Source organism: Odontesthes bonariensis, chromosome 15, assembly GCF_027942865.1.
Source record: "Odontesthes bonariensis isolate fOdoBon6 chromosome 15, fOdoBon6.hap1, whole genome shotgun sequence".
Taxonomy (NCBI): domain Eukaryota; kingdom Metazoa; phylum Chordata; class Actinopteri; order Atheriniformes; family Atherinopsidae; genus Odontesthes; species Odontesthes bonariensis.
This window is the reverse complement of record NC_134520.1, coordinates 12148711-12175490: the sequence shown is the minus strand read 5'-3', so window position 1 is coordinate 12175490 and position 26780 is coordinate 12148711. Positions and strand designations below refer to the sequence as shown.

Sequence of the window (26780 nt, the reverse complement as noted above, 5' to 3'; positions counted from 1 at the left end):
TATCCTACTTTTGTGCAACGGGCCCCAGATCTGCCTTTTGGGTCCTCCCTGCTCACGAACCATCATAGAGTACAGATAAAGTCATTGTAGTGGGTGACTTTAATATTCATGTAGATGTTGAAAATGACAGCCTAAATATGAACTTTTATTCTATATTAGACTCTATTGGATTTTCTCAGAGTGTTCACAGACCTACTCACTGCCTTAATCACACCCTTGATCTTGTGCTGACTTATGGCATTGAGAGTGAACAGTTAACAGTGTTCCCTCATAACCCTGTCTTATCTGACCATTTTCTGATAACCTTTCAGTTTACATTACTTGACTTTACAGTTTCTGAGAAGAAATTTACATATAGAAGGTGTCTATCAGAGGATGCTGTAACCAGATTTAAAGAATTAATTCCATCATCCTTTTCTTCACTGCCATGTGCGGATATGACAGAGGACGGCTACCTAAATTTTACTCCAGCAACACTTGACTCTCTTGTTGACAGCACTATAGTTTCAATGCGTACAGCACTGGACAATGTTGCCCCTCTGAAAAGGAAGGTAATCAGTCAGAAGAGGTTGGCTCCTTGGTATAATTCACAGCTGCTTTAAAGCAGACTGCAAGAAAGCTGGAGAGACAGTGGCGTTCCTCTAATTTAGAAGAGTCTCAATTAGTCTGGAAAGATAGTCTAAGAAAGTATAAGAAAGATAGTATAAGAAAGCCCTTCGTGAAACTAGAACTGCTTATTATTCATCATTGATAGAAGAGAATAAGAACAATCCCAGGTTTCTCTTCAGCACTGTAGCCAGTCTGACAAAGAGTCCGAGCTCTGCTGAGCCAGGTACTCCTTTAACTCTCAGCAGTGATGATTTCATGAGCTTCTTTATCAATAAAATTGTTTCTATCAGAGAGAAGATTGATGGAGTCCTTCCCACTATTATCACCTTTTATCACTATTATTACCTTTTCTGGTGATGACACTTTTAAACTCCTCATACAGCTCCATCAGCATTCTTTGTTCAGCTGCAGAGAAAATGACAGCTCTTGTCTTGCTCTCCTTTTCTTTTCCACCATCCACTCGTCGTGGCTTCCTACATAACTTGTGCACTCGCACATAACCAGGCTATGGAAGCCTCGCTTGAATTAGCCTCACTGAGATGCAGCTGAAATGTCTTTGTGGAACGACTTGAGGCTTGATTGGGAGATGGTGTTAGTTTAAGAGAGGCTTTCCTGATACAGCCTGGCTTTCTTTAGCTACGTTCGTGGAACACCCTCCAGGACTATGGCAGAGTACAAGTGAGTGGGCAGAAGTGCAAATCTTTGTTGAACACTTTGCAGTGCCTCAGGTGCAGACAGTTTGTTGTATTTTTTAGGAAATGCAACAAATTGAAATACAACACAACAGTTTGCTGTATTTTCCTCCTTGTTCCTCCTATCTTGGCTTCCGGCCTTCTGCTATGCGAACACTGCTCTTTATGGCATATGTTGTTCATCTTGTTGCCAAGCATTTATGGGATCACTGCTGCTGTGGTACACATCAGTCTATTATACTCAGACATTGTCCAAGTGGGAGTATATGTAGTTCACTTCTTCAAGCAGATCTTCAGAGGAGCCCCACATTTAGCACAGCACAATGCAGAATTAGTACTTTGTCTTTTAGCCTCAGCATTGTTTAAAAACCTTTAGCAGACATGTCCTGGTAAAGTGTTTGAAACAGTTGGCTGAAAAAGGATTGAGACCATTTCCAATGATCTTTCCTTATTCTTCGCTTTTATCTAACAACTTTAAAATAACATAGATTGCATACCTCCATTACATTTAGCACAAAGAGACTGTGTAACATTTCTGCAGGAACATGCATTCCGTGTAATTATCAGTAACAGTAAATTAAGTACTTTAAAAGAAAGTGAGTTTGCAATATAGTAAAACCACTAGGAGAACAATATATTGAGTACACACTGTATATCCCAGTCATATTTGCCCCGGGGAGTAACCAGTGCTCTGAGCTGGGAACAGGCACATAGCATGATGAGATGCTAAATGACTCCAACAATAAGTGCCAATCAGAACTGGATGTCTTATTTGGAAGGCTCTACCCATAACACATGGAATTTCAAACCTCTGTTTGTTGATGAAAATAATTTGATATGTTTGAAAACTTGTCTCTGTGTGGCCCTGTCATGGACTGGCAGCCTGTCCAGGGTGTACCCCGCCTCTCGCCCAATGACCGCTGGGATGGGCTCCGGCCCCCCCTGCGACCCGACCGACGGATTCAGCGGGTATAGAAAATGGATGGATGGATGAAAACTGCAAAGGCTACTGAATGGATGTTGCGTCAGTAGTTATTTGTAATGTAATGTGTTTAGAGTGTGTAAAACACTTGGGTGGTGGTTTAAAAATAATTTCAGTTTCTTAAAACCTTATGGAGCTGTATTTATTTCACCAAACCCTGATGACCCATGGCAGTTGGAGTATTCATTTCAACTGTTATGTTGTTACACGGTAGGCCTACACCAACAACACATCCAGGACACGGAGAATGTTCAGATCAGTTTCATTTGTTGGGCAGTGTATGATGTATGAAATGTCTGTGAGACACTGTGAGATACTGTGGCTTAAATGTCAGTCTATGTCCATGTGTCTGAGGGCCATCCGGCACAGATATCTGCACTGACTGTTCCTCTCCTCTACCACCATGTTGCCTCTATAAAGTACAAACAGATACTCACAGGGAGAGCTTTATCATAAACACACAAACATGTAGTATTTTTGTCTTTTAGTTTATTGTAATTCATACAATTGTACATCGTACGATGATTATGTCAGGCCCTCTTATTTACCTCGGTTCACTAGTGATGCAAACTCTAAGGGCGCTGACTAAGCATTTCTTAAATGTGTCAGATCCATGCAGCGTGTGCCGTGTGCATTTGACCTTCTTTCTTCTCATCTTAGGCTACTTGTAGAAATGCTTTTGGAGCTTTTTAAGTCTGCCACAACAGCTGTTTGAATAGATATTAGCTCTTAGATGGTGGGCTATCTAAAGGGGCAAATTCATCTCAAATACAGTATGTGCACAAAAACAACTGTACTGCAGGCAACCTGCAGCATACAATCATCTCAAAGGATGCACGTGTATAGTACGATATGACTAATTCATCAAAGTGCATAAAAGAAGCTAAACGATAAACCACTTTCATAGTTTATTGGTTGAGCTGATTGTATCACTCTTTTTGTCTCACTGTTGCAGCTATCAAATAATCCTTCTCATGTGTGTGAAACAGAGTGCTTCACTCGGGCTGCTACATCCCAGCTCCTGCTCCACAGCTCCTGCCCCACAGTTGTTGCCCCACAGCTCCTGCAGCTCCTGCCCCAGTGATCAGGCTGCTGCTCAGAGCTGGAGCTGCTGCCCCACAGCTCCTGCCCCACAGCTGATGCCCCACAGCTGATGCCCCACAGTTGTTGCCCCACAGTTGTTGCCCCACAGTTCCTGCAGCTCCTGCCCCACAGATCAGGCTGCTGCTCTGACATCAGTCCAACAATGCATCCCTTTAGGCAGCAGCAGCATCAGAATCCACGCTTAAGGAAAGCGCGCGCAGTTGAAGGTCACTTAAAAACAAAAGGCTCTCCGTGCTGCGGTCCAATACAGCGCATGCGCGCTGCCGGGGGACTGCTTCACAGACCGCAATATGGCGAGAATGCCCACCAGCAGGGACACGGAGCAGGAGCAGAAGAGCTCTGCGGGGGGCAGGGAGCAGGGTGAGGAGGAGGAGGAGGAGGAGGAGGAGGAGGAGGAGGATGAGCTCACCGGCGGGCAGGAGGAGCACGAGGGCTCGGAAAGAGATGGTGTGGAGCTTCAGTGGGATTCAGGGGGCACAGTTGTGGACTCAAGTGGCTCTGCCGCGGAGACACAAGCAGTCGTTATGCGGAGTACGGACCAAGGACAGAGGGGGGGACATGCGGACCCAATACCCTCCGGGCTGGGGTCTGACCCAGATGGAGACTTTCAGCGCTCAGAGCGGAACAGGCTGAGCGAAAACACCCGCCTGGCCACCCGGTATGCAGTGAGAATCTTTAGAGAGTACCTCAGTGAAAAAGCCCAGAGTCCAGACTTTGAAACTCTGGAGAAGAATGCGCTCTGCGCTGTTCTGCGCTCCTTCTACGCCGAGGCGCGCTCCAAGAGTGGGCAGCTGTACAGCAAGTCCTCCCTCATCAGCATCAGGAGTTCCCTGAACCGGTACCTGAACGACCCGCCTTACTGTCGCACCTTGGACCTCACCAAGGACCCGGAGCTGCGCAGCGCCAACCTGACTCTGGCCGCGGTCATACGGAGGCTGGAGGAGCAGGGAGCCGGTCCCGTGGTGCAGAAACAAGCCATCACGCACTCAGATCTGCGGAAACTCTACCAGTCATCTGTGTTCAACAGCGACAACCCGTTCGGCCTGCTGAACAAAGTCTGGTTTGAAACCTGCATGTATTTCTGCACCAGAGGCCGGGAGAATCAGCGGGAGCTGGGGGAGGACTCGTTCGGCCTGGCCGTGGATGAGGACGGAAGGAAGTTTGTCTATTTCAAGGCTGCGGGGCTGCACCACCGGTCCCGCTCCGCCGCCTGGAGTAAGAAGCGTCCCGACGCGGAGGAGGAGCTCCTGCCGCGGATGTATGAAACGGCCACGGAGCAGTGTCCCTATGCCAGTTTTGTCCGGTATGCATCCAAACGGAACCCGCTGTGCAGCGCGTTCTTCCAGCGTCCGCGGGACCACTGCTCCACGAGTGACGTGACGTGGTACGAAAACAAAGCCATCGGAAAGAACCTGTTAGGCACAAGGATGCAAATGCTGTCGCGCGCTGCCAAGCTCTCCAAGATGTACACCAACCACTGCATTGGGGCCGTTTCCATAGCAACGCTCAACAGCACCGTGGGGGCCACGGGCTGCCTGCCGACGGCGCTGCACGCTGCCTCAGAAACAGCCAACGGTCGCGCTCCGTCCCGCCTCCAGTTCCTCACACCACAGGGTCCAGACCTCCATCCCCTGGAGACCACCACGGACAGAGGAGGAGCAGCATTTAGCTCATCGTCACCAACAGCAGCCGCGAAAAGAGTCGGCGCCGAAGAGGACTCCAGCGCTCCCTCTGACAAGAAAGCGTGTGCGCGCCTCAGGAGATGCGCGGAGCCTTCCCGAGCCACGGAGGGCCACATGGTGCCACCGGCCGTGCACACACAGGTAACACCAGCGCCGCGTCCTAATGGCTGCTCTTTTTATTCATACTATTATCATCATACATATTATATATAGCTACATTATTATTATCGGTAGTAGTTCTCTATTGTTTGTAAACGTCCCGTTCCAAATGTAATGAAGGTAAATTACAGGTTAATGTCAAACTATTGAACAACTTAAACTGAGTAGGCTAACTGGACAGTACAGTCCAGGTAGGCCTATAGTGTTTATCTCAGAATTTTATAAAAGTAGGCCAGAGGTGAGTTTAGAATCTGGCCTTTGGGGTTCTCAGCCCCTATTGGAATCTGACTTACAGGAAGTGTTCACAGTCCCTGCTGAAAAACAGGTTGCACTGAATAACCTTTCCTGGCACTGTTATCGCGAGGGCAGGATGACCAGATTAATACGCGTATTTACAGACAGGCACACTGGGTGCTGTGGCACTGGAAGAGAATAAACATATTCCCCTTTATTCAAACTGGGGCGGCTCATTTCCTCAGAGAATGACAGTGTCAGTATATATAAGATAAAAACAGGAAACATACCTCAACAATAACCAGGCAGTGTATACAAGGATGGTGGGCCGGTTAGGTGGCACATTCAAGCTAACAGAAGCTGACTCAGCTGCATGTAACTTGCTGAGTAACATTGTGACACTTGCTCAACATGCTGCATAGAGGAAAAATGTGTCCTATTAGCCTGATTGATGTAGGATAGAACATAAAGCAATGTGCAACGGGGCATGTTAAGCCTTTGCAAATCTTTGGCATTATTTATCCATTACTGGTGTTCTTCGGTATTCATTATCTTTGGTCCTTTGGAGGACTGCAGTGAAAGTGAAACTTTATTTGGGCTCTGCCTTTGGTGTCTCACAAGCAGACACTGTGTGCTGATATGCAGCACCTGCTATATGAGAAATGCTGTCCATTTGAGAAGTTCTCGAGCCAGTCAGTTACTCTGGATGACAGTACCGTGGCTTGCAGTTCTACCGTGAGGAACCTTGGATTCATTTTTGGTTTTTCTTTAGGTTCCCATATCAAACAGGTCTCTAGATCAGCTTTCTTTCATTTGTGGAATATAATATATAGGAATATATAGGCTTGACTGCTGTAATGCCATATTAGCTGGAGCATCCAGCTCCATTCCCTAAACACTGGCCTGCTTACAGTACCAACAACTCTTTTTAAAGATGAGCTGATTGTTTTCACACAATCTCACAAAGGATTCGACCAGCAGTCCCTGTACTCAGCCTCTTGTCCATCACTGAAAAACTGCAGTGACATATTAGTTTTTTTGGAGATGACAGGACTCTGAGTTGTGCTGGAAGTCTTAGGTGTACAGAATGCAATAATAGAGATTATAAAGTGGCAGGATGCAAGTTTCCATTCTCTCAGATTTGCCTAGCAGAACAACTTCTGTTTCTTTAATGAACAATAAACTATATCAAACTATTATTTTCAATAATATTATGGAATGTTAGCACTATATTTGGACCGATAGGTACTGGCAGCTAACCATACTTTTTTTTTTTTTGGTACGTCACTGTCTCTGAAGTAAAAGAACATAAATTTCCTTATAAAAAAGATTATTTTTTTCAAACTTAGCGATTTAAAAACTGCTTGATTTGAGTGATGGGATAAGAAACAAATGACAGAAATACATTTATTTCAGTTAAAGAAATAAGAATGAAAAAAAAAAAAACACTGTACACAATCGTTAAACTTAAATGATATATACATTAATAGCCATACAGTAATACAGTTTATAATTGTACTTGGACGCGCCATGAAGCACTACATCCATTAAAGTGCCAAAGAATTTGACATCAAATTTGATGTCAAAGTGGTTTTAGATGAACTGTTTTGCTCCATACATCTTGTACATGCCAGTATCCGGCTGAACTGTGAACAAAAAAAGTAGTTGTGTAGAAATTAATCGTGGTATTTTTTTGCTTCCAATGTACAGTAAAATGATTTAAAGATGTCACTGCTTAAATATGGTGGAAGTAAAAAAGATGACATGATGAAAAATGGTTGATGAAAATGCCTGTGAATTAAAAAAGATAGGCCAGTGATTGTGGATGTAATTTTTTTAAAAATAGATACATTTTCAGTTAATTAGATTAATGTAAAGCTCATTTAATTAAGGAAGTTGTGAATATATGAAAGCAGTGCCATGTTTAATATTTAGTTCTTTGTTAAAATTAAAAATGTATCATCTGTAACACAAAATCTGCCATTGATTTATTATTTCAGGATGTGCCCACAAGCGTGGAATTAACAATGAAATGGAATAAAACCTGAAGTAATGAAAATGCTTACAAACTAATATAGGAAGCGATTAAGTGTATGTGTATTGAAAAGTAAGAGTGATAAATTGTTTGCTTTTGAAGTAATAGTTTTATAAAAAGTCTATTTAATAAAGGTAAGTGATGTGGAGAGCTGCAGGGTGATGTGGTGGTTAGTACCGTTGTTTCACAGGCTCGGGCTTCTGTGGAGCTTGCATGTTTTGCACATGCCAGCAAGGGTTTTTACCAGGTAGTCTAGCTTCCTCCCACTGTCCATAGCCATGCATTTAGGGTTAATTGTTGATTCTAAATTGACTGTAAAGATGAATGTGATACCTGAATAGTTGTTTGTCTCATTTGTCTCTGTGCTGGACTTGTGATGGACTGCTGACCTGTCCAGGGTGTGCCCTTCCTCTCGCTTGATGGTAGCTTGGAAACATTTCAGCACATTCACAAAAAATGAAAAGATAAAATGGGTATGAAAAATCAATCAATGGCACTCAATAGTAGCAACCTGTTGTGGTTGTTCTGGTCTTATTGTGTGTTTAATTGTGTTTTTTTTAGATTTTCATCCATGCCTTTTCAGTTTAAACACTGATTCTTGAAGGGTTACATGTGGCTCAACTGACGTCCAGAATAAGACAAGCAGGAGCAAAACAGAGACTAAAGAGAGAGAAGTTTGAACCATGCTTCCATTTATAATCACATGTAATGCAAGATTAATGGCAAATAAAATGTACAAGCTCGGATAACTTAAAAGGGCACAGCTTAAATACTGGGAACTCAGTATCATGTGTTTCACAGCGATATAGCTGTAGGCCACGCTAGCTAACATATTCTGGTCTCCAATGCCTCTTTGCACCACTTTTAGACTATACAAACAGATAGAGACTGCAAATCAAATCAAATCAAATTTATTTATATAGCACATTTCATGTACAAACAATTCAAAGTGCTTTACATAAAATAAAAGCATTGCAGCAGGGAGTGGAAAAAAATACATAAAGGAATATAAAGAGAAACAAATAAAATCATTGAAATGAATTTAAAAACAAGCAACAGTCCAGATAAGTTCAAAGATATCGTGCAGATTTCATGCATAGACACATGAGAAAAGAAATGTTTTTAACCTGGATTTAAAAATGTCTCCATTTGGTGAAAGTTTAATCTCCACTGGCAGTTTGTTCCACTTGTTTGCAGCATAACAGCTAAATGCTGCTTCTCGATGTTTAGTCTGGACTCTGGACTGGACCAGCTGACCTGAGTCCTTGGATCTAAGAGCTCTGCTGGGTTTATATTCTCTGAACATATCACAGATGTATTCTGGGCCTAAACCGTTCTGGGATTTGTAAACCATCAGCAGGCTTTTAAAATCTATTCTGTGACTGACTGGAAGCCAGTGTAAAGATTTTAAAACTGGTGTGATGTGTTCAGATCTCTTAGTCCGGGTTAAAACTCTAGCAGCAGCGTTCTGGATGAGCTGCAGATGTTTAATGCTCTTTTTGGGAAGTCCAGTTAAAAGAGCGTTACAGTAATCGAGTCTACTGGAGATGAATGCATGGATGAGTTTCTCCTGGTCTTTTTGGGAGAGGAAACCTTTCATTCTGTTGATGTTTCTGAGATGGTAAAAAGCTGCCTTGGTGACAGCTTTGATGTGGCTGCTGAAAGTCAGATCTGAGTCTATCAACACTCCGAGGTTACAAACTTGGTCAGTGATTGTAAGGTCCCGAGTCTCAAGATATTTACCAACGCTGCCCCTCTTCTCTTTGCTACCAAACAGAATGATCTCAGTTTTGTCTTCATTTAATTGTAGAAAATTCTCTTTCATCCAGGTGTTTACTTCCTCCAGACACTGACACAGTACGTCTGCTGTGCTGCAGTCGTCCGGTGACAGAGACACATAAAGTTGTGTATCGTCTGCATAACTGTGATAATTGATGTTAAAGTTCTGCAATATCTGACCCAAAGGGAGCATATACAAGTTAAACAGAAGAGGTCCAAGAATTGACCCCTGGGGGACTCCACAAGTCATGGCCACTCGCTCAGATTCATAGCTGCCAATTGTAACAAAATAACTCCGGCCTTCTAAGTAGGACCTGAACCAGTTAAGGACCGCTCCAGAAAGTCCAACCCAGTTTTCCAGCCTGTTGAACAGGATCTACAGTATCAAATGTAGCGCTGAGGTCCAACAGAACCAGGACTGAAACATTACCAGAATCAGTATTCAACCTAAAGTCGTTTAACACTTTGACCAGAGCTGTTTCAGTGCTGTGATGACGTCTGAAGCCTGATTGAAAGTTATCAAGACTTCCACTTTCATTCAGAAAGTCGTTGAGCTGGTTAAATACAACTTTCTCAATAATCTTAGATATAAAAGAGAGATTAGAGACAGGTCTGTAGTTGTTCATCATAGAGGCGTCTAGAGTTCTCTTCTTTAGGAGTGGCTTAATGGCAGCTGTCTTTAGTGACTTGGGAAAAATGCCTGATGCCAGTGAGCTGGTAACTATTTGTAGGAGATCAGACAGAGACAGACAGAGAAGTTAGAGACAAGGAGGGAAGGTTGCAACAGATTGTTTACAACAGATGTTATCCAGAACATGACTGCGAGGGAACACATTTGTTTCCTGAACACTGAAAGGTTAGCTGTTAGTTTTATACATAAAGGTCACCTGTGTTTTTTTAAGGCTGCATATATATCACAAAATGCTGCTGACACAAGAAAAAATGATACACATGGCTTGTCTGATGAATGACGGGTTACAGGGTTTTAACTAAGATATGGAATTAATCAAATGAGGTAAATATCTATTTACTCTTTTACTTTTCCAAATGTTTATGTTGTTTTTTAACAACAGACTTTTTAGACTTTTTTTTCTCTACTAGACAATAGACTATTGCCCCAAATCACGGTTGTACCCTGGCCTCCCTAGACCAACTTATTCAATTCGTCTTGGATGTAAAAAGAGCCAAGATATCTCAGATTACACGCTCCACAAACACTGTCTCGGGCTACAAACAGACCTACAAACAAAACCAAGCTGCAACTACTGCAATCCAAATAAAGCTTTTTTCAAAACTGGTAAAGCAGATTATTCAAAAGCATTTTCACTAGGGCTGGGCAAGTTAACTCGTTATTATCGCGTTAACTCATTAATTATTTAACGCCGACAAATATTTTATCGCGCATTAGCGCAGGTTTTATTATTTATTTCATTATTGTATAAGTCTGTTGTTCACAGGCTTTTATTTTATTTAATGTTGTGATTGTGGCTCAGGATTTTGTGGGCAGTGTGTGTGCCAGGATAACATTAATGCCCTGGCAGTGGCAATTAGCTTTAATCTTGTATTTGCTTTGATAACATTGTTTAAGTTGAGATTTACACTAAATATTTTATTTAACTGCTAACTACATAAAAATGCTGCTGTTAAACGTGTGTTTGCACAACAAATGTTATGGCACTTTCATTCATATGGCAGCACATTTAAAATAAAGCTAAATTCTAAAAGCTATACACTACTTTTGAATTCATTTTTGGGTTTTGCGTACAAATGCGATTAATCGTGATTAATCAGGGAAAACATGTGATTAATTAGATTAAAAATTGTAATCGTTGCCCAGTCCTAATTTTCACATAACTGCCAGACACACTGTCACTATCTCTTTCATTTTGAAAAGGGACCCCCAGCTCTGTAGTAACCGTAGACTGATCTTGCATCTTGCTCTTGAATGTGGATCTCCAAATTTTCCTAAACTTCTGGCGCTCTGTCTTCAACAGGTGATGCTCTCCATCATTTCAGAATTCATGTCTGGATGGCTATCTTCCCGTAACATCTGGCGTCTTCTTAATATCATCCTCTCACTGAGTACCCAGACCTTGGAGATGGTAGTATCCCTTGATGCCAAAAAAAGCCTTCAACAGGGTTGAATGGAGGTACGTTTGTGAGGTGATGAGCAGGTTTTCCCTTGGCAATGACATTATTCGTTTGGTGGGGCTACTGTATTCATCCCAGATGTTTGCAGTGCAAACAAACAATTCTCGTCAGTCCTTTCTCTAAAGAGAAATCGACAAAGTTGCTCACTTCAACCACTTTTATTTGCTATTGTGATCGAACATCTCACTTTGCTCAAAATAAGGCTTTGAAGGCATCACACAGTCTGATATGCTAAATAAAGTCTCCCTGTATGTAGATGATATGCTGCTGTAAATGTAAAATCCTGTTAACTCACTCTCTATAGTTTTCAATGTTCTTGAAAACTTTGGCGCACACACTTGTTACAAACTAAATTACCAATCAACTCACTGGTTAACCACCTCCCGTGCTTCCTAGTGGTTGTGGTTGTTTTTCACTATTTAGATATTCTCATGCCAGTCAGCTAGCACCTAAAGACAATTTAGCAAAGGTTAAAACACGTTCAAACTGCTGTGGCACAGATCCAACATCCTCATGCCCAACGAACAAATTGGTCCCCTACCGATTCCAAACTGTAGATGATGAGATCTCTAACAGTCTTGGGGATGTGAGACGCTGTCTCTTCTCATCCATGGTCATAATTAACAACATGACCAGGTAATGGTGAGCTGGCCCGAAGTCTTAAGTTGTAAAGCACGTTTATAGAATCGCCGTACAAAGAAAGTTGTTCCAGCACCTCAGGGAAATCATTTTTAAAGGTGGTTATCAGGATATCTCTTTTGTCAGTCACTTTTTTTCAGTTTGCCCTACAGTTTCCGAGCTTTATGCACAACCAGCTCCTGGCTTTCTCACTCCAACCTTGTTTAGCTGCTAGTGTGCGGTAAGTGCAGTGCAGCTCTGAGGGTTTACGGTGTGCTTGCCTCAAAGCAGGAGTTGAGATTTATCTGGAGACATTTGGTGTCCTCTGGGAGGCCAAGAATTCATATATCTTTCTGGATACTTCTGTTTTCGAGGTCTATAAGCTGAGCTTCCAGCGTCCCATTACCCTTGGCTTCATGGTTGGCTGTATCTTCATGGCTTGCTTGTTATTACTGGTATTGTCTGGATGATTCCAATTACAGAAGATGCTGTTGGGAATTAGATAGTGATTTAATAGTCAGGATATTGCCCAATTTTGCCTTAAGTTTACAGACTGCTTTGCTGAACTTATCCAAGAGAGTGATGCTTTGTGTTCTGCTAGTGTTGTTACCATAAACATGCTGGCACTACTTCCTGGGTCTTACTTCTGTTTTTTTCTTTTTTTTAAAAATCTTTTCTTTGATCTGAAGGACATCTTTTTTGTATAAGGACACTATCAAATATCATTATTAGTTTGTAAGCATTTTTCTTTCTTCACACACCATTAAGTCATTTATTTTTAGTTTAACTTCTTTAAGTCTCTTGCTCAGATCTGCACAGTATTTGACACATTTTGATTGAATCAATACTCAGCAGCACACATGGACTGTAATCTGTGCTATTAAAAGTAACATGTTCAGTATTTAACCCTGTGAACACACAGGACAGTATTATAAATCAACAGTTACTTTACAAGAAAATGACCTGACCACTGTGACAGATCCAAACCTTCTGAAATTCTGCAGCCAGACTTGATGCTGTGGAAAGAAACCGTCACCAACGTGTGTGGCGTGGTGGTGAGAGAGGACCCGGATGCAGATATATAAACTAAAACTGGATTTATTCCACAGAGCTGTAACAAAAAGCGCGGCTGAGCCGGAATTAAAAAAACCTAACAAAACAAAACCTGACAGGAACTATGACTGTGACGAAGGACAAACCTGATAAGCAGCTTGACTTTAACATGAATGACGGCGTCTTAAGGCTTAGTTATACTTCTTTTAAGTACCCTTGCGCTTGCGTCTTGCGGCTTGTGTTAATGGCTGGAGACGTTTATGCTTCATTTAGCTTTTTGCCGGCGCTTGCGTGTGCTGCGTGGCGATTCACCGCCAGGACAGTAGGTAGAGCAGCGAGTTTTTTCAATGAAAAGCCTCCAGAGTGGCTACTCTATAGCTCTGCTCGCGTCTTGCGTGAAGTTTAGAAAATTGAGGTGACACACGCAAGCACGCAAGGGGGGGGCTTGCAACCGCGCAAGGGCTTGTGTTGCGTCTTGCGTTACCGACTATAAACCAGGCTTTAGAATCAGTGACGGTGAGGATCTGACAAGGAACATGAACCAACTGGGAGACTAAATACTGAGGAGGGTGATTGGTGAGTGAAGTCAGCTGAGGGAAGAAACACAAGTGAAGTGAGTGAAGCTGATGGCAGGGCGGAAGAAAGACTGAGACAAAACCCAAGAGTCTGAACATGACAGAAACACAAACGTGACAAAAGCTTAAGACATGACAGAAACTCCCTGGAAAGACCATGCACCCTCTGTGCACAGATGTGAAAAAATACATCACCTCGATGTCAGCAAGTGTTGCTCAATAACCTAGGTATCGTTAAGCATTGATAGTGGCTTTAAAGATGCTCACCAATCTATCCACCCACTATCATTAGAAAAAGTATCTGCTGACCTGTGCACTGATAATAAGTCTGTTATGTATAGTGATGAGCTCTCAGGTCAATGCCTCAGGGAGCTTAACCTTGTAGCACCCAAGCATATGAATAATCATTGAAAAAAATCATTTTGGCTCTTCTTGCATCTTTTTGGGTGGGAATAAAACAATATTTTTGGAATTTTTGGAATTGGGCTATTTTTGATCATTTTAGGCAATGTTGCTGTGGGCTTTCCTGATTAATTTTGTTCACAAAACCAAGTCATTCTCTGCAGATCGTTTGGCAAAAAAGGTATAGTGAAAGTTCACCAGTAACTGCTGCTACCACAATAAAATGTATATAATAGACCTTTATTGAACATTCTTAATATAAAGTGCCGAACGCAACCATTATAAACTTTCCTTTCAACAACAAATCAAACAGATTTCACAGATCTTTGTTGTGAAAAAGTGAAGCACATATAAAATGCAAAAAATGTAATGTAAATAAAAATGTGTAATTCCCTGACCTAAGAAAATGATTGCTGTGACAACTGTCGGCACAGAAAATGTAATGTAAAAAAATATTACACATGAATGTATATAATGTATGTAAATTTAAAAAATCAAATAATGTAATGTAAATAAAACTATAAATGAAAATATAATGTAAATAAATAATGTAAATAAATAAAAAGCTTGTTGCATATCTGCAACTGTAGGTGCTACAAGGTTAAACCCAGAGAAAGCAGAAAGAGAACAGTGTGGAACTGCATTGCATGTACCACCAACAGACTGATATCATCAGCTATCATCAGTGCAGAGGCTGGGGTCTGCCACATCAAACAGGATGCAGGCTGTACAAAGAGGCTGTCCACTACAAAGTAGCAGGACAGCATATATTAACCGTCAGGAGGCAAAGTGGCAGGCATAATCTACAGCAACATCTGTACCGAGTATGGACTGGAAGCCTCAAAGTAAAATGGAAGAGAACTCCAAAGGTGGTGTAGAGTGACGGAGCAAAGATCATGTTGGACCTCCTAATTCAGACAAAAAACCTGGGGATTGCAAACTAACTTAAAATGTACTAGCCAACAAACTACGGGGGCTACACGGTGGTGTGGTGGGGGAGTTTGCTTGTTCTCCCCATGTATGAGTGGGTTCTCCTCAGGTTCTCCAGCTTCCACCATCCAAAAACATGATGCACGTCAGGTTAATCGGTGTCTCTAAATTGTCCTGAGGAGTGTGTGTGAGCGTGTGTGGTTGTTTGTCTCGTTTGTCTCTGTGTGGCCCTGTGATGGACTGGCAACGCGTCCAGGGTGTCCCCCTCCTCTCGCCCCCGTCACCCTAAATTGGATTAAGCAGGTATAGAAAATGGATGGATGGACATGCTACAGAGGAAGGCAGTAGTGCTGTAGCCATCCCAAGCAACAGGAACGAATGCAGTCATTGGAAGAGCTATGATACCGCACAGAGTGTTCCACTTGCCCCTAAAGGGACCTAAATGAGCAAGTGGAAGTTTTGTGTGCATGTGTGTGTGCACCAACACTGTGTTTGTGTACTAGCTCTTGTGTTCTTCTTGTCTTAGGACAGTGAGGGAGGCAGGAGTATGTCAACTCACCTGGTGGCTTCTGTGTCTCCTCTGGGTATCCCCACACCTGCCAAACTGGCCAAGACAAACGCACCAGTCCACATTGATGTAGGGGGACACATGTACACCAGCAGCCTGGCCACCCTCACCAGATACCCTGAGTCAAGGTGAGTGAAACAAACCCAGTCTGAGAAAAAAAAAAAGCAATCCTTAAAGTTGATCAAATACCAGAAAATACACACAACACCGTGCTTTCTAAGATCATTGTGGTGGACATCCCTTCTACGTTGATTTTTTTTTCATTCAAAGAAACGATTCTCACATTTTAAAAATGGATTTTATTTATTACAACCTAGGACCTTCAACTATTATTATAATAATGATAATGAATAATTTAGCATATTTGGCTTCTCTTTCTCTAAACAAAGCACTTTACAATACTGAATCAAATCAGATGAAACAGATCAAATAATAACAGCCTCACGACATCTACAACTTTACGAAAACTTTTTGCAACCTTTGGAGTATTTATCTGCTTTTTTTTTTTAAACTTACCATATCTTCTGTGCATAGGGTTTTATCATTCGCATTTTGTTGTCAGAAAACTTAACAAAATAACCGGGACACGCTCTAAGTGATGATAAAGCAGCCAGTTTTATTTGGACATATCTTCATTCTCTGGAATAGCACTTGCCTACAGAAATCACATGGGAGAGAGTAGGCTCCGTGATAACTGGCCCCTCTGTAATGTTAGTTTTAAAACATTTTACTCACCGGTGTTACAACACGTTAGGCTTTAATTGTCATGGTCCTGCATTGGCTGTCCGTGGTTTGATCTGAGTTGGGATGGGGAAGCTGTGGATCCTGGTTCCAGCTCTCCTGCTGTCACACCAGTTGCTCACCAGCCTCATCACTGAGCAGCTCTTAAGGACCAGCTTGTGCACCCAGTCTCTGTCAGCCTGTCTGATCCCGCAGCGTGGTAATAAGGCCGCTTCATGACTCTCTTTTGAGTCATGATTTCCCTCATGTTAACGTTGGCTTTCCTATGTTTTCCAGTGGTTCCTTGCTGGTTCAGAAGTGGCTCACTTACCTGTGCTTCCTACTAGTCTTCTTCATTCGAGTCGGCTCCAGCTGAAGACTCCTTGTGGACTTCTTACCTCTGCTACTCTTCTGCCTGCCCACCCTCCTACGACTCCAGCATCTGCCAAGGACAACCAGTGGCTGCCCTTGAAGCACCCTCGTCAATCACTACTAGTAAGCCCACACCATCTACAAACAGCAATACTTACGGACCAATTCTTGGATTTTCTTTGGATTCACTCACTGGAAATAATTTGCCTCTCTTCTCTCCAGAGACTCAGACCCAGAGGCTGGACAAGTTCCTGGAATTCATTGTTTCCCTGGACTATCCAGTGACATAAATAAACCAGTTACACTTTTGACAGTCTGTCTTGCTTAAGAGTTCACATTTCATTGAAAGTACAAAGCCTCCGGCTGTCACAGCACAATCTGTCCACGTGGACCCAGTGAAAAATGTTTTATCAAAACGTTTGGAATAAATTTTCAGTATCATATGGGGGGGGGGGGGGGGGGAGGGGGGGGTTCTGCTGCAGAGTTTCTAATTTCCAAGATTTTTCCAAATGATGCCTGATCTACTCAAAGATAAAGCCCCAGCCTGCCTTTTCCCTCACCAATTCCATTGAGACTTTTCCTTTCACTGTTTTCCTAAAGGAGTTGGAAAAATACGTTGGATCACCCGAAGGGAAGGTAATGCTACTAAGACTACTGAATTTAGGAAATAAGAGTGTGGCAAAGTATGTGATTGAGTTTTACTGGCTGGTCAGTAAAAGCTTGGCAAGGTGTCTATGAGCTGCCTGCTCGGGACAAACCCTCCTCTTTCACAGATCTGCTCACAGTAGCTATCAAAATTGATAACTGACTTTGAGAGAGAAGTCGTGAGAGAAACTACAAGTCCCATCAGGCATCAGTTCATCGTTTTTCCCCAGTGTCTCCAGCATATTCACCTCTGCCTTCCACTTCCAGATCCACTTCTCAGTGTATTTGGGCTGAAGACTCTGTTCAGCCCATAGTGTCAGGTAGAGCCCGGTTTATTCCGGAGGACAGAGGCAAATGGAAGCAAATGAATGCCTCTACTGTGGCCTTACTGGGCACTTCATTGCTGCTTGCCCAGTTTGGCCAAAAGGCCATGCCCGCAAGTAAAAGCAGGGATACTGGCAGGCGGCTCTTCCAAGACAAATCTTCCCTATTTAACCTGCCGTTAGATAAACTGATAAACGTTTTGTTTATCAGGAGCCCTTGCCCCTCCAAGCTGTGGTGGACTGGTGCAGAACAAAATCTATTAGATTCAAACTTAGCTCAATATTCCCACCGTTTCATTATCAGCTCCAATCTCTGTTTCAACTGGAAATGGGCAAACCTTAGCAACAACAACACATCAAACTGAACCCTTTCTACATTCTTGGTTATTCATGGCTTAAGAGACATAATCCAACTGGTCTTAGAAACACATTGAGAGCTAGAGACTACTTTGTTTATCCAGCCGTTTGCAGTCGACCAGACAAGAATAAATATCTGCTACCTCTGATCAGTTCAGCTTTTTAGCCAATATAAGAGTCCACCATGTTCACTAAATTAGATCTCCGCAGCACCTATCACGTAGTCAGAATTCGTGAGGAGGATGAATGGAAGACTACAGTCAACACCCTCTTCCCCTTTTTCGAGTCTCTGGTTATGCCTTTTGGTCTGACTAATGCTCCTGCAGTATTTCAGACCTTAGTTAACAATGTTCTAAGGGACATCTTCAATGTTTTTGTCTACCTGAAGAGCACCATTGTCACATGAGAAAGGTCCTTCTAAGAATCCTAGAAAACGTTAAGTCAAGGCTGAAAATGTGTTTCATGTCCCATCTGTAACCTTCCTGCACTATGTGTTAAAGGTGGGCAGGTGAAGACGGACCTGGATAAGATCAAGGTAGGAGCTGAATGGCCCGTTTCCTTTAACCGCAGCTTCAGCGCTTCCATGGATTTGCCAGCTTTTACCACTTGATTCGTAACAGTCAGGTAACAAGGCTGACTTCATCCAAGATTCTTTTCCATTGGTCAGCTTAAGCAGCGGATACTGAATTACGATTCTTAGCGGAAGTGGACGCCTCTGATTCCAGGATTGGTGCAGTCCTCCCTCAGCATTCTGATCCTGAAGTTAAACTGCACCCCTTTGGATTCTTTTCCTGGCGTCTGATGCCTGCTGAACGGAACTATGGCATCAGGAATGGCGAGCTGCTAGCTGTAGAACTAGCATTAAAGGAGTGGCGACGTTAGTTGGAGTGGACTAAATTGGAGTTTGTGGTTTGGACAGACCATGAGAATCTCTTACCTGCAGTCTGCCAAAAGATTGTATTCCAGGAAGGCACGCTGGTCCTTGTTTTTCAGTCGATTTAACTCAGTCCATTACTTACTGTCCAGGTTAAAAAAAATATCAAGCCCAATGCCCTCTCACGACAGTTTTCCCCCGAGAATGAAACTACCGACCCAGAGAACATCCTACCCACTACCTGCACCATCGGAGGCATAACATGGGGCATTGAGGACACCGATCTGTCGTGCCTTAATAGATGACCCAGACCCTGGCAATGGCCGTCCCAACCGCCACTATGTCCCCTCTGCATGCTCACCAGTGCTCCACTGGGCCCATGCAGCTAGCTTTACTTTACTTCACCCTGGAGTGAGCAGAACCATCCTTTTCTTATAGTGTTAGAAAACAATGTAAGAGAATATGTAGAATCCTATGCAGTGTGTTCCCGTATTAAGAGTAATTTGTTTCCTAACATTGTTTCCCTGGACTATCCTGTTACATAAATAAATCAGTTACACTTTTAAAAATCTGCTTAAGAGTCACATTTCATTGCCGCTTCTGGCTGTGACACTGATACATCCCTTGAACTCCTATGCTGCTGCCCGGGGTTAAAATAGCTACTATGCTAAAATCACAACTATTCTCATTTTAAGGGGTTCATAATTATCTCACTCATAGATGCTGTCTTTGGTCCTGAACTATTGAAAAAAAGAACCAAAATTGCAACATATCTTAGCTAAGGTAAAATCTTATGGCACTTTGATTGAAGTACTTTGTTTCATTTGGTGGGTCAGACCCCCCCCCCCCATTTAATTTCATATCATTATAAAAATGCTATAATTTTGTAATAATACCATTATTTGAGTTGGTTTTACAATCATTTGTATCATTAGCAGAGCAGCATTGCTGGGGACAACACTGAACTGTCTCCCTTGGCTCCACCTCAGACCTCCAGAATAACTCAGAGTGCTGTCATTTGCAGAAATACTCAGATGACTGCAGTTTTGTGGTGAATAAGTGGTGGACAGGAGGCTTGTGAACCACTTTGATGAATGGTCTGGGAACTGTCAGTTCATCTGGAATGTGAACTAGACAATGCAGATGATCTTCTTATAGGCCTACTTTAGGTCTAGTGTCACTGCCCAAGCTGATACATTTCATAGACATCACTACACACTGTGTGTGCCTCAGGCAGATGGGTCTTCAGCTCCTCTGCAAAAAGGGACTGGTGAAAAAGGTCATTCCTGGCCACAGCAGTAGCCTTACATGATATCTTTTATTTATGATGACCAATTCTTCATCTTCTCTTTATTCATTCATTTTCTCCTTTTGTTTAAACCATTTGATATAGTGCAGCAGTATCCTCCTTTGGGGATTCAGAAAGTATTCCATTCTATTCTTCTTTTCTCAGTTAATGAAGTAGCCACTGTGGTTTTTTTTTTGTTTTGGGCAGAATTGGCCGTTTGTTTGATGGATCAGAGCCCATAGTGTTGGACAGCATGAAGCAGCACTACTTCATTGATCGGGACGGTCCTATGTTCCGCTACATTCTTAACTTCCTCCGAACCTCCAAACTTCTCATCCCTGAGGACTTTAAAGTGAGTCAGTATCACTGCAGTGTGTATGGATGTGTGAGGAGGACCTGAGACAACAGCATGACATGTTCCACACTTTGTAAAGTTGTAGTGATGCACTGTCACTCAATTAACAATGCCTTGCTTAGGTGCACAACACTAAACAAAGGCATTGTTGCTTGAATATTGTAGTCTTTAATGAAATTTTGGAACCAGATAAATATTTCAAATCACACTTTGTCACGTTTATGCATTTTTATCTTTATTTTTCTTGTCTGTTTCTGAGCTGGTCTTCATGTACCTGATGTGTGCAGGAATACTCCCTGTTGTATGAAGAGGCCACGTTCTACCAGCTTGCACCCCTGCAGGCTGAGCTGGAGCACTGGCGGACTGAGCAGGAGTGCAAGCAGAGGTGTCGAGAGTGTGAGTGTGTCGTGGTTCATGTTTCTCCGGAGATTGGTGAGAGGATAAATGTAAACACCCATCAAGCTGTGATAGCGGAGGTTTTTCCTGAGGTGAGAGACATTATGTCCAGTTCCCTGTGCTCCAGCTGGAACCAGGACTCCCCACACGTCATTGGCTTCCCACTCAATGGATACTGCCACCTCAGCTCAGCTCAGGTTTGATTTTAGCTTTCCACCAAGAAGCTTTCTGTTTCTTTCTCTTTCTTTTGTCTTTGTCATTCAGTGGTGTGCAAAAATAGCATGGATGAACTCTTCTCTCTCTATTTATCAGATTATAAGTGGAGTTCACTGGATTTATATCTTGACAGTGTTGACGCATGATGCAACCCAAAAAAGTTGTGACGCCATGTAAAATATCATTAAAAACAGAATGCAATGATATGCAAATTTAATGATCCACTATTTTGATCACAATAGAATTAAAACATATATATATATATATATATCAATTTTTGAAATAGGGCCATTTTCATATTTCATGTAAAATATTAGCCTATCTGAATCTGAATCTGATGGCAACACGCCCCAAAGGTTGGGACAGGGCCATGTTTACCTTTGGATCATCCCCTCTTCTTTTAACAACAGTCTGTAAAGATCTGGGAACTGAGGAGACCAGTTGCTGGACTTTTGTCAGAAGGATGTTGTCCCATTTTTGTGATGGTACCTTTCCAGATGTGCAAATTTACAGTTCCAGGGGGAATACTGTACCCCCATACCATGAGAGTTGCAGGCTGTTGAATTATGTGCTGATAACAAACCAGATCCCTCTCCTCTTTGGTCTGGAGGACACAAAGAAGAATTTCATATTTCAATTGCATGACAACAGACCAGTTTTACACTGAATAGAAAAGTCAAGTTTTTGACTCAGTCCATTTAAATAAACTTTGATCCAGATTAGACGGTGGCGTTCACATATGGCCCCTTCTGATAGATGATAATTGTCTGTGTTCACAGACAATTACTTCTGGAAGTGTTCCTGAGCGAGGGATTTCCATGACAGAATCCTTCCTGTTTTAATTCAGTGCTTCTTGAGGGCCTGAAGATTCTCAAATCTTTGGATGAAATTTACTGTAGATGACAGACAATATACAAAGTCTTAGCAATTTTACATCACAATTGCATCTTCATATATATATATATATATATATATATATATATATATATATATATATGTATATTGAGCTGATTGAGCTTTCCAAAACCCAACCAATGCCCTGAGTAAGACCCCAAATACCCAACCACAAATGAGTGGAATAAAAAGGAATTCTGGGAATGCACTATTGTGTGTCACTTCCACATGGCTGCAGGAGCATAAACTGGACTCCAAAGCCTATTTAAATGGCTTTTGGATAATACAGACAGACAGACAGAGACATTTGAATTCATGACAAAAGTAAAGGTGGCTGTATTGTTCATAATTGATGGTATAATCCTGGACATGTCACTGTGAAGAAGATGATCTGTACCTTGGGCATTGAACTGTTAGCTGTGAGTTTACATCCTTATTATTAAAAAGAATTCACCTCTGTGATATTACAGTATCAGTGTATATCTTACCCTCTGTTGCTGAGATGCCATATGTGATGTCATTAGCATAGTTGTTGCCAGGTTACAAACACAACAACCCAATGCATTCATGAGAATATCTAGAGATTTGTGTCCTTCCCTGCTTCATTTCCAAATACTCCAACTGTTTGTCAACTGCTCCACCAGAATCAAACCAAACATTGTCTTTTATTCTTTGCAAATGGAAAAGATGCATGCAGCTCATCTGCCCAGCCTCCATTAGGAAAATCAGACCACGACCTGATTCTCCTCATCTACAACTATATATCCATTGTTCAGCAACAACCTTTGATCAAAAGGACTTTGCAGAGTTTTTCTCAGGAAGCTTAAGAAAAGCAGCTTTGAGACCACAGGCTGGGATTTACTCTGGGATCTACATGGAGACAGCACCAGTTCCATGACTGAGCGTGTGACAGACTAGATGGTTGTTGGGACTGTACACCTAGGGTCCAGCATCAGGAAATCCAGAAGTGTTTGTGTCCAGATCCTTACAGAGACCAAGTGAAACATGTTTAGCACTGACACAGCATGGAAGTCAGGGATGATGGAACTGTTTTTAATGTCAACCATACTTTTAGCCAGATTTTTCAAATCAGTGTTTGTTGCAGCTGTTTAAATTCCCTAAGATGCTAATTAAAAGGACAGATATTTGGAAATAAACTGATTGTATTAGGTGAGCACGGGTCATGGCAAAACAACCAGATGGTGCTGAATAGCTATAAATCCATAGTCAGTCAATATAAAACAGACACTGTGAAGTTACTGCTGTGGGCAGGAAGGACCTCCTGCACCATTCTTTGTCACAGGGGCGCAGAGGAAGCCTCTGACTGAACACACTTTGTTGTTGGATCACTGTGTTGGGCTGCTTTTCCTTCTGAACAACTCAGTTCCAGCGGTTAGCAGCAGAATGTCAAAGCAGACTAACGCACCAGGATGAGATTTGACTCATTCCTGCATGTATACACTCAACTAGACTGAAATGGGTGTAGGCACTCAGTAGCTGCTCTGGAGCTCCACCTTTTTGTAGGAACACTAAAGTGTAAGTGTGCATCCATCTCAAAACAGCTTTGTTGTTCTGCTGTAATAAAATCAAAATCAGCAAATTAAAGACGTCTGTTCGGTGGATTCAGTGATGTATTCATGTACCAGGATCTCAAAAAGAGAAGTTAGAAGCAGCAGTATGTCCTAAATGTGTCCTCTCGTAGTCGACTGTGTTGTGGTATTGGACATACTTCAGCTAATAACTCGATTACACGTCACAAGTGTAAACTTATTAGCTGAAGGACGGTGGCCAAATTAAATGAGCAGGTCAAGCTATAACATCTCTTAATTCAACTGGGCATGCAACCATACTGACTGTTGTCTTTTAAATGTCTATTCAAATCAGCAATCCTGTTTTAACCGGGAACAAGACAGGTGCTCAGTGCATTATGCCAGCCCCTGGCTTCTCAAATAACAGTAAATGAAAAAAGAAACAATTTCTTTCTCTTTGCAAACATTTTTTAAAGAATTTAGAATCACCAGTCAACCTAACATGCATGTTTTTAGACAGTGGGAAGAAGCCAGAGTAACCAGAGAGAATCCACGCATGCATGGACAGAACATGCAAACTCCACACTGAAAGGCCCCAGCTGGGATTAGAAACCAGCAAACATTTACTCATAGTTACTTCACATTAATCCATTCAATGTTTAACAAGTCCAATCTTAATTCAGTATTCCTCTTCAGCACTTTATTAGAAAAACTTTTTTGCTCCAAAGTTCTTTCTTACGTGGCTGTTATTTGCTTTGTATGTGATTGCAGGTGTTGGAGCGGTTACAGGAAAGGGGATTCTGCATCACAGGCTCAGGTGGAGGTGGAATGGACTGTTCTCAGTTCAGTGAATACATTCTACAGAGGAAGCTCGCAGGCAGCCAACACTCCTTCATCCTTAAAACAATCAAACAGGAAATACTGGACTGAACTGAGACATTATGAATGGACATACTATTATGTTGAATGTTGAATCTTTTTTGTTACTTTACATACAGTTTCATAACTAAAAGTGAATAAATAACAGATCCATAAGTACAGACACTGCTAGGGCACCAAAGGATGGGAATCATTTGAAATGTGGTCTAATGTTAGCATTTAAATTTCTGTGTTCATCATCTGATAAAAATACACATTTGAAGTGTAGTTTTTACATTGTGACATCATACTACACTACATTTATAGACAACTGGTCAAAATCTAACAGCATAACCAGCTTTTGGCCAACCCACTGAATTAAATGTCTTCATAACATTACTGAAAGCATTATGTAAAACTGTGATTTACATAGTGGCTCACGCTGGTTTTGTTACCTTAGAGATATAAATATAGAGCTGAAAAAGTATAAACAATATGGTAAAACATCCACAAGTACTGAAAAGGATTTGCCTGAGAAAGTATTCAGACCCTTTTACATTTTGCTTAAATTGTTTGTACATTTAATTCCAAAAAGGCAAATAAAAAAATGTCTCCAAAACGTTGTCCCTCCACGTGTTGAAGTGACCCTTTAGCTGCATTTCCACTGCAGGAACCATTTCCAATGTCCAGGGTCTAACTTATGGGGTCCTTTTCCTTGCTCCTTCCATCTCAACCGGAGAAACCAGGGCTAAAAGGAGTTCCAGCAGACAAATGTCAGCCTCAAAAACAGCCCTGGTAGGGAGGTAGTACTTTTGAGACTACCCAGAACATTTAGGACATGGCTTGCAGCACTGAACATTTCCGATTGGTTCAGTATTCCCACCATTTTATTTCACCTTTCTGCCTCAGTCTCAGGTTTGATATCTACAATAGTGTTACGGCCCCTGGCCTCTAGATTGCAGTCTCTTTGTTTATTTTTATGCAGATTCAAATGTAGGAGCACTCTCCGGTGATTGGCTGCCTGCCTGGGAACTGCAGAGCAACCCTATTGGACCAGCGGGAGATGACAAGCCAGTTAATGAAGGATGAGGTCCACCTGCACTCTATAAAATGCTCCAGAACTCATTTCCCCATGGGGACAGCCTGAGGAACACAATTTGTACAGCTGATCCCCCACTTTGTTTGCTGCAGCCTTTTGTTTGACGGTTTATGGAAACTTCAATGGAATTTGTACTTCCACTGTTTGCTCGGTTTAACAGTTTGAGTTTGCCGACTCTAGTGCTTCCAATCAGTAGTTTGTGTGGTTACCCCCTGACTTGTTTTTGGAACCTTTTTCTTTGTAATAAATTATTTTAAACTTTACTTTTTCCATCTGGACACATTTATGTTACCACCCTGATCCCCTAGACCTGGGGTCGTAACAAATAGTTAATAACATTTTTTGTTACTACAGTGCCTTGCGAAAGTATTCGGCCCCCTTGAACTTTTCAACCTTTTGCCACATTTCAGGCTTCAAACATAAAGATATAAAATTTAAATTTTTTGTGAAGAATCAACAACAAGTGGGACACAATTGTGAAGTGGAATGAAATTTATTGGCCGTGTCAAACTTTTTTAACAAATAAAAAAACTGAAAAGTGGGGCGTGCAATATTATTCGGCCCCTTTACTTTCAGTGCAACAAACTCACTCAAGTTCAGTGAGGATCTCTGAATGATCCAATGTTGTCCCAAATGACTGATGATGATAAATAGAATCCACCTGTGTGTAATCAAGTCTCGTATAAATGCACCCCCAGATAGCAAAACTCTTTTGGCCCATATCCGGCCCACATACAGCATTGGCTGATGGCACTTGGGCGGTCCGCTCACGTTTGCCAAAAGTGGGCCACAACCAAGCCATCACAATGCCAGATGTCAGCCAAAAACAGACCAAATAAACCAGCACTCAACCGGATGTGGGCCACTGCACATTTCAATTCTGTCCAGAACTGGTTTACCTGTACACTCTATGACCTTGACTTACCTGCACACTTATAGGGAGTCACGACCATGATGAAATGGTATGTCAAATATGAAAACATAGAATAATGCTCTGAATTTGTGGCTACATGCCATTATGGTACCCACAGATACTGTTTGAATGGTGGCATGCATTGGTCCAGTCTTGTTGAGACTCGGTCTAAGATGAGGAAACCTACAAAAAAATAAATTTGTCCCGCATAGAGCTGTCAGACGAAGAGAGTGAGCCAGACTCTGCACGAGATGACTGCGCCCCCTCCTCACTCCTAAAGTGAGAGGCAGAGGCAGCCAAAGACAACACGTCCTCCTCGGGCGCCAACTCAGGCATGGGGGGAGAAGAGAATCAAACCAAAGAAGGAT

General features: G+C 42.2%; 1 protein-coding gene across 2 annotated transcripts; it reads left to right on the top strand.

The window, feature by feature from the left end:
- The first annotated feature begins 3793 nt into the window (after window positions 1-3793).
- On the top strand, window positions 3794-25013 carry LOC142400244 (BTB/POZ domain-containing protein KCTD1-like). Of its 2 annotated transcripts, none has more exons than XM_075485005.1 (5): window positions 3794-5210; window positions 15532-15701; window positions 20360-20504; window positions 20795-21100; window positions 24314-25013. In XM_075485005.1, exons 1-5 carry the CDS (start codon window positions 3912-3914, stop codon window positions 24470-24472), a joined length of 2079 nt encoding a protein of 692 aa, XP_075341120.1. In that variant the 5' UTR covers window positions 3794-3911; the 3' UTR covers window positions 24473-25013. The 2 variants fall into 2 exon arrangements, with proteins under 2 accessions (XP_075341120.1, XP_075341121.1); XM_075485006.1 differs by lacking the exon at window positions 3794-5210 and adding an exon at window positions 11362-11426.
- The last annotated feature ends 1767 nt before the right edge of the window (window positions 25014-26780 follow it).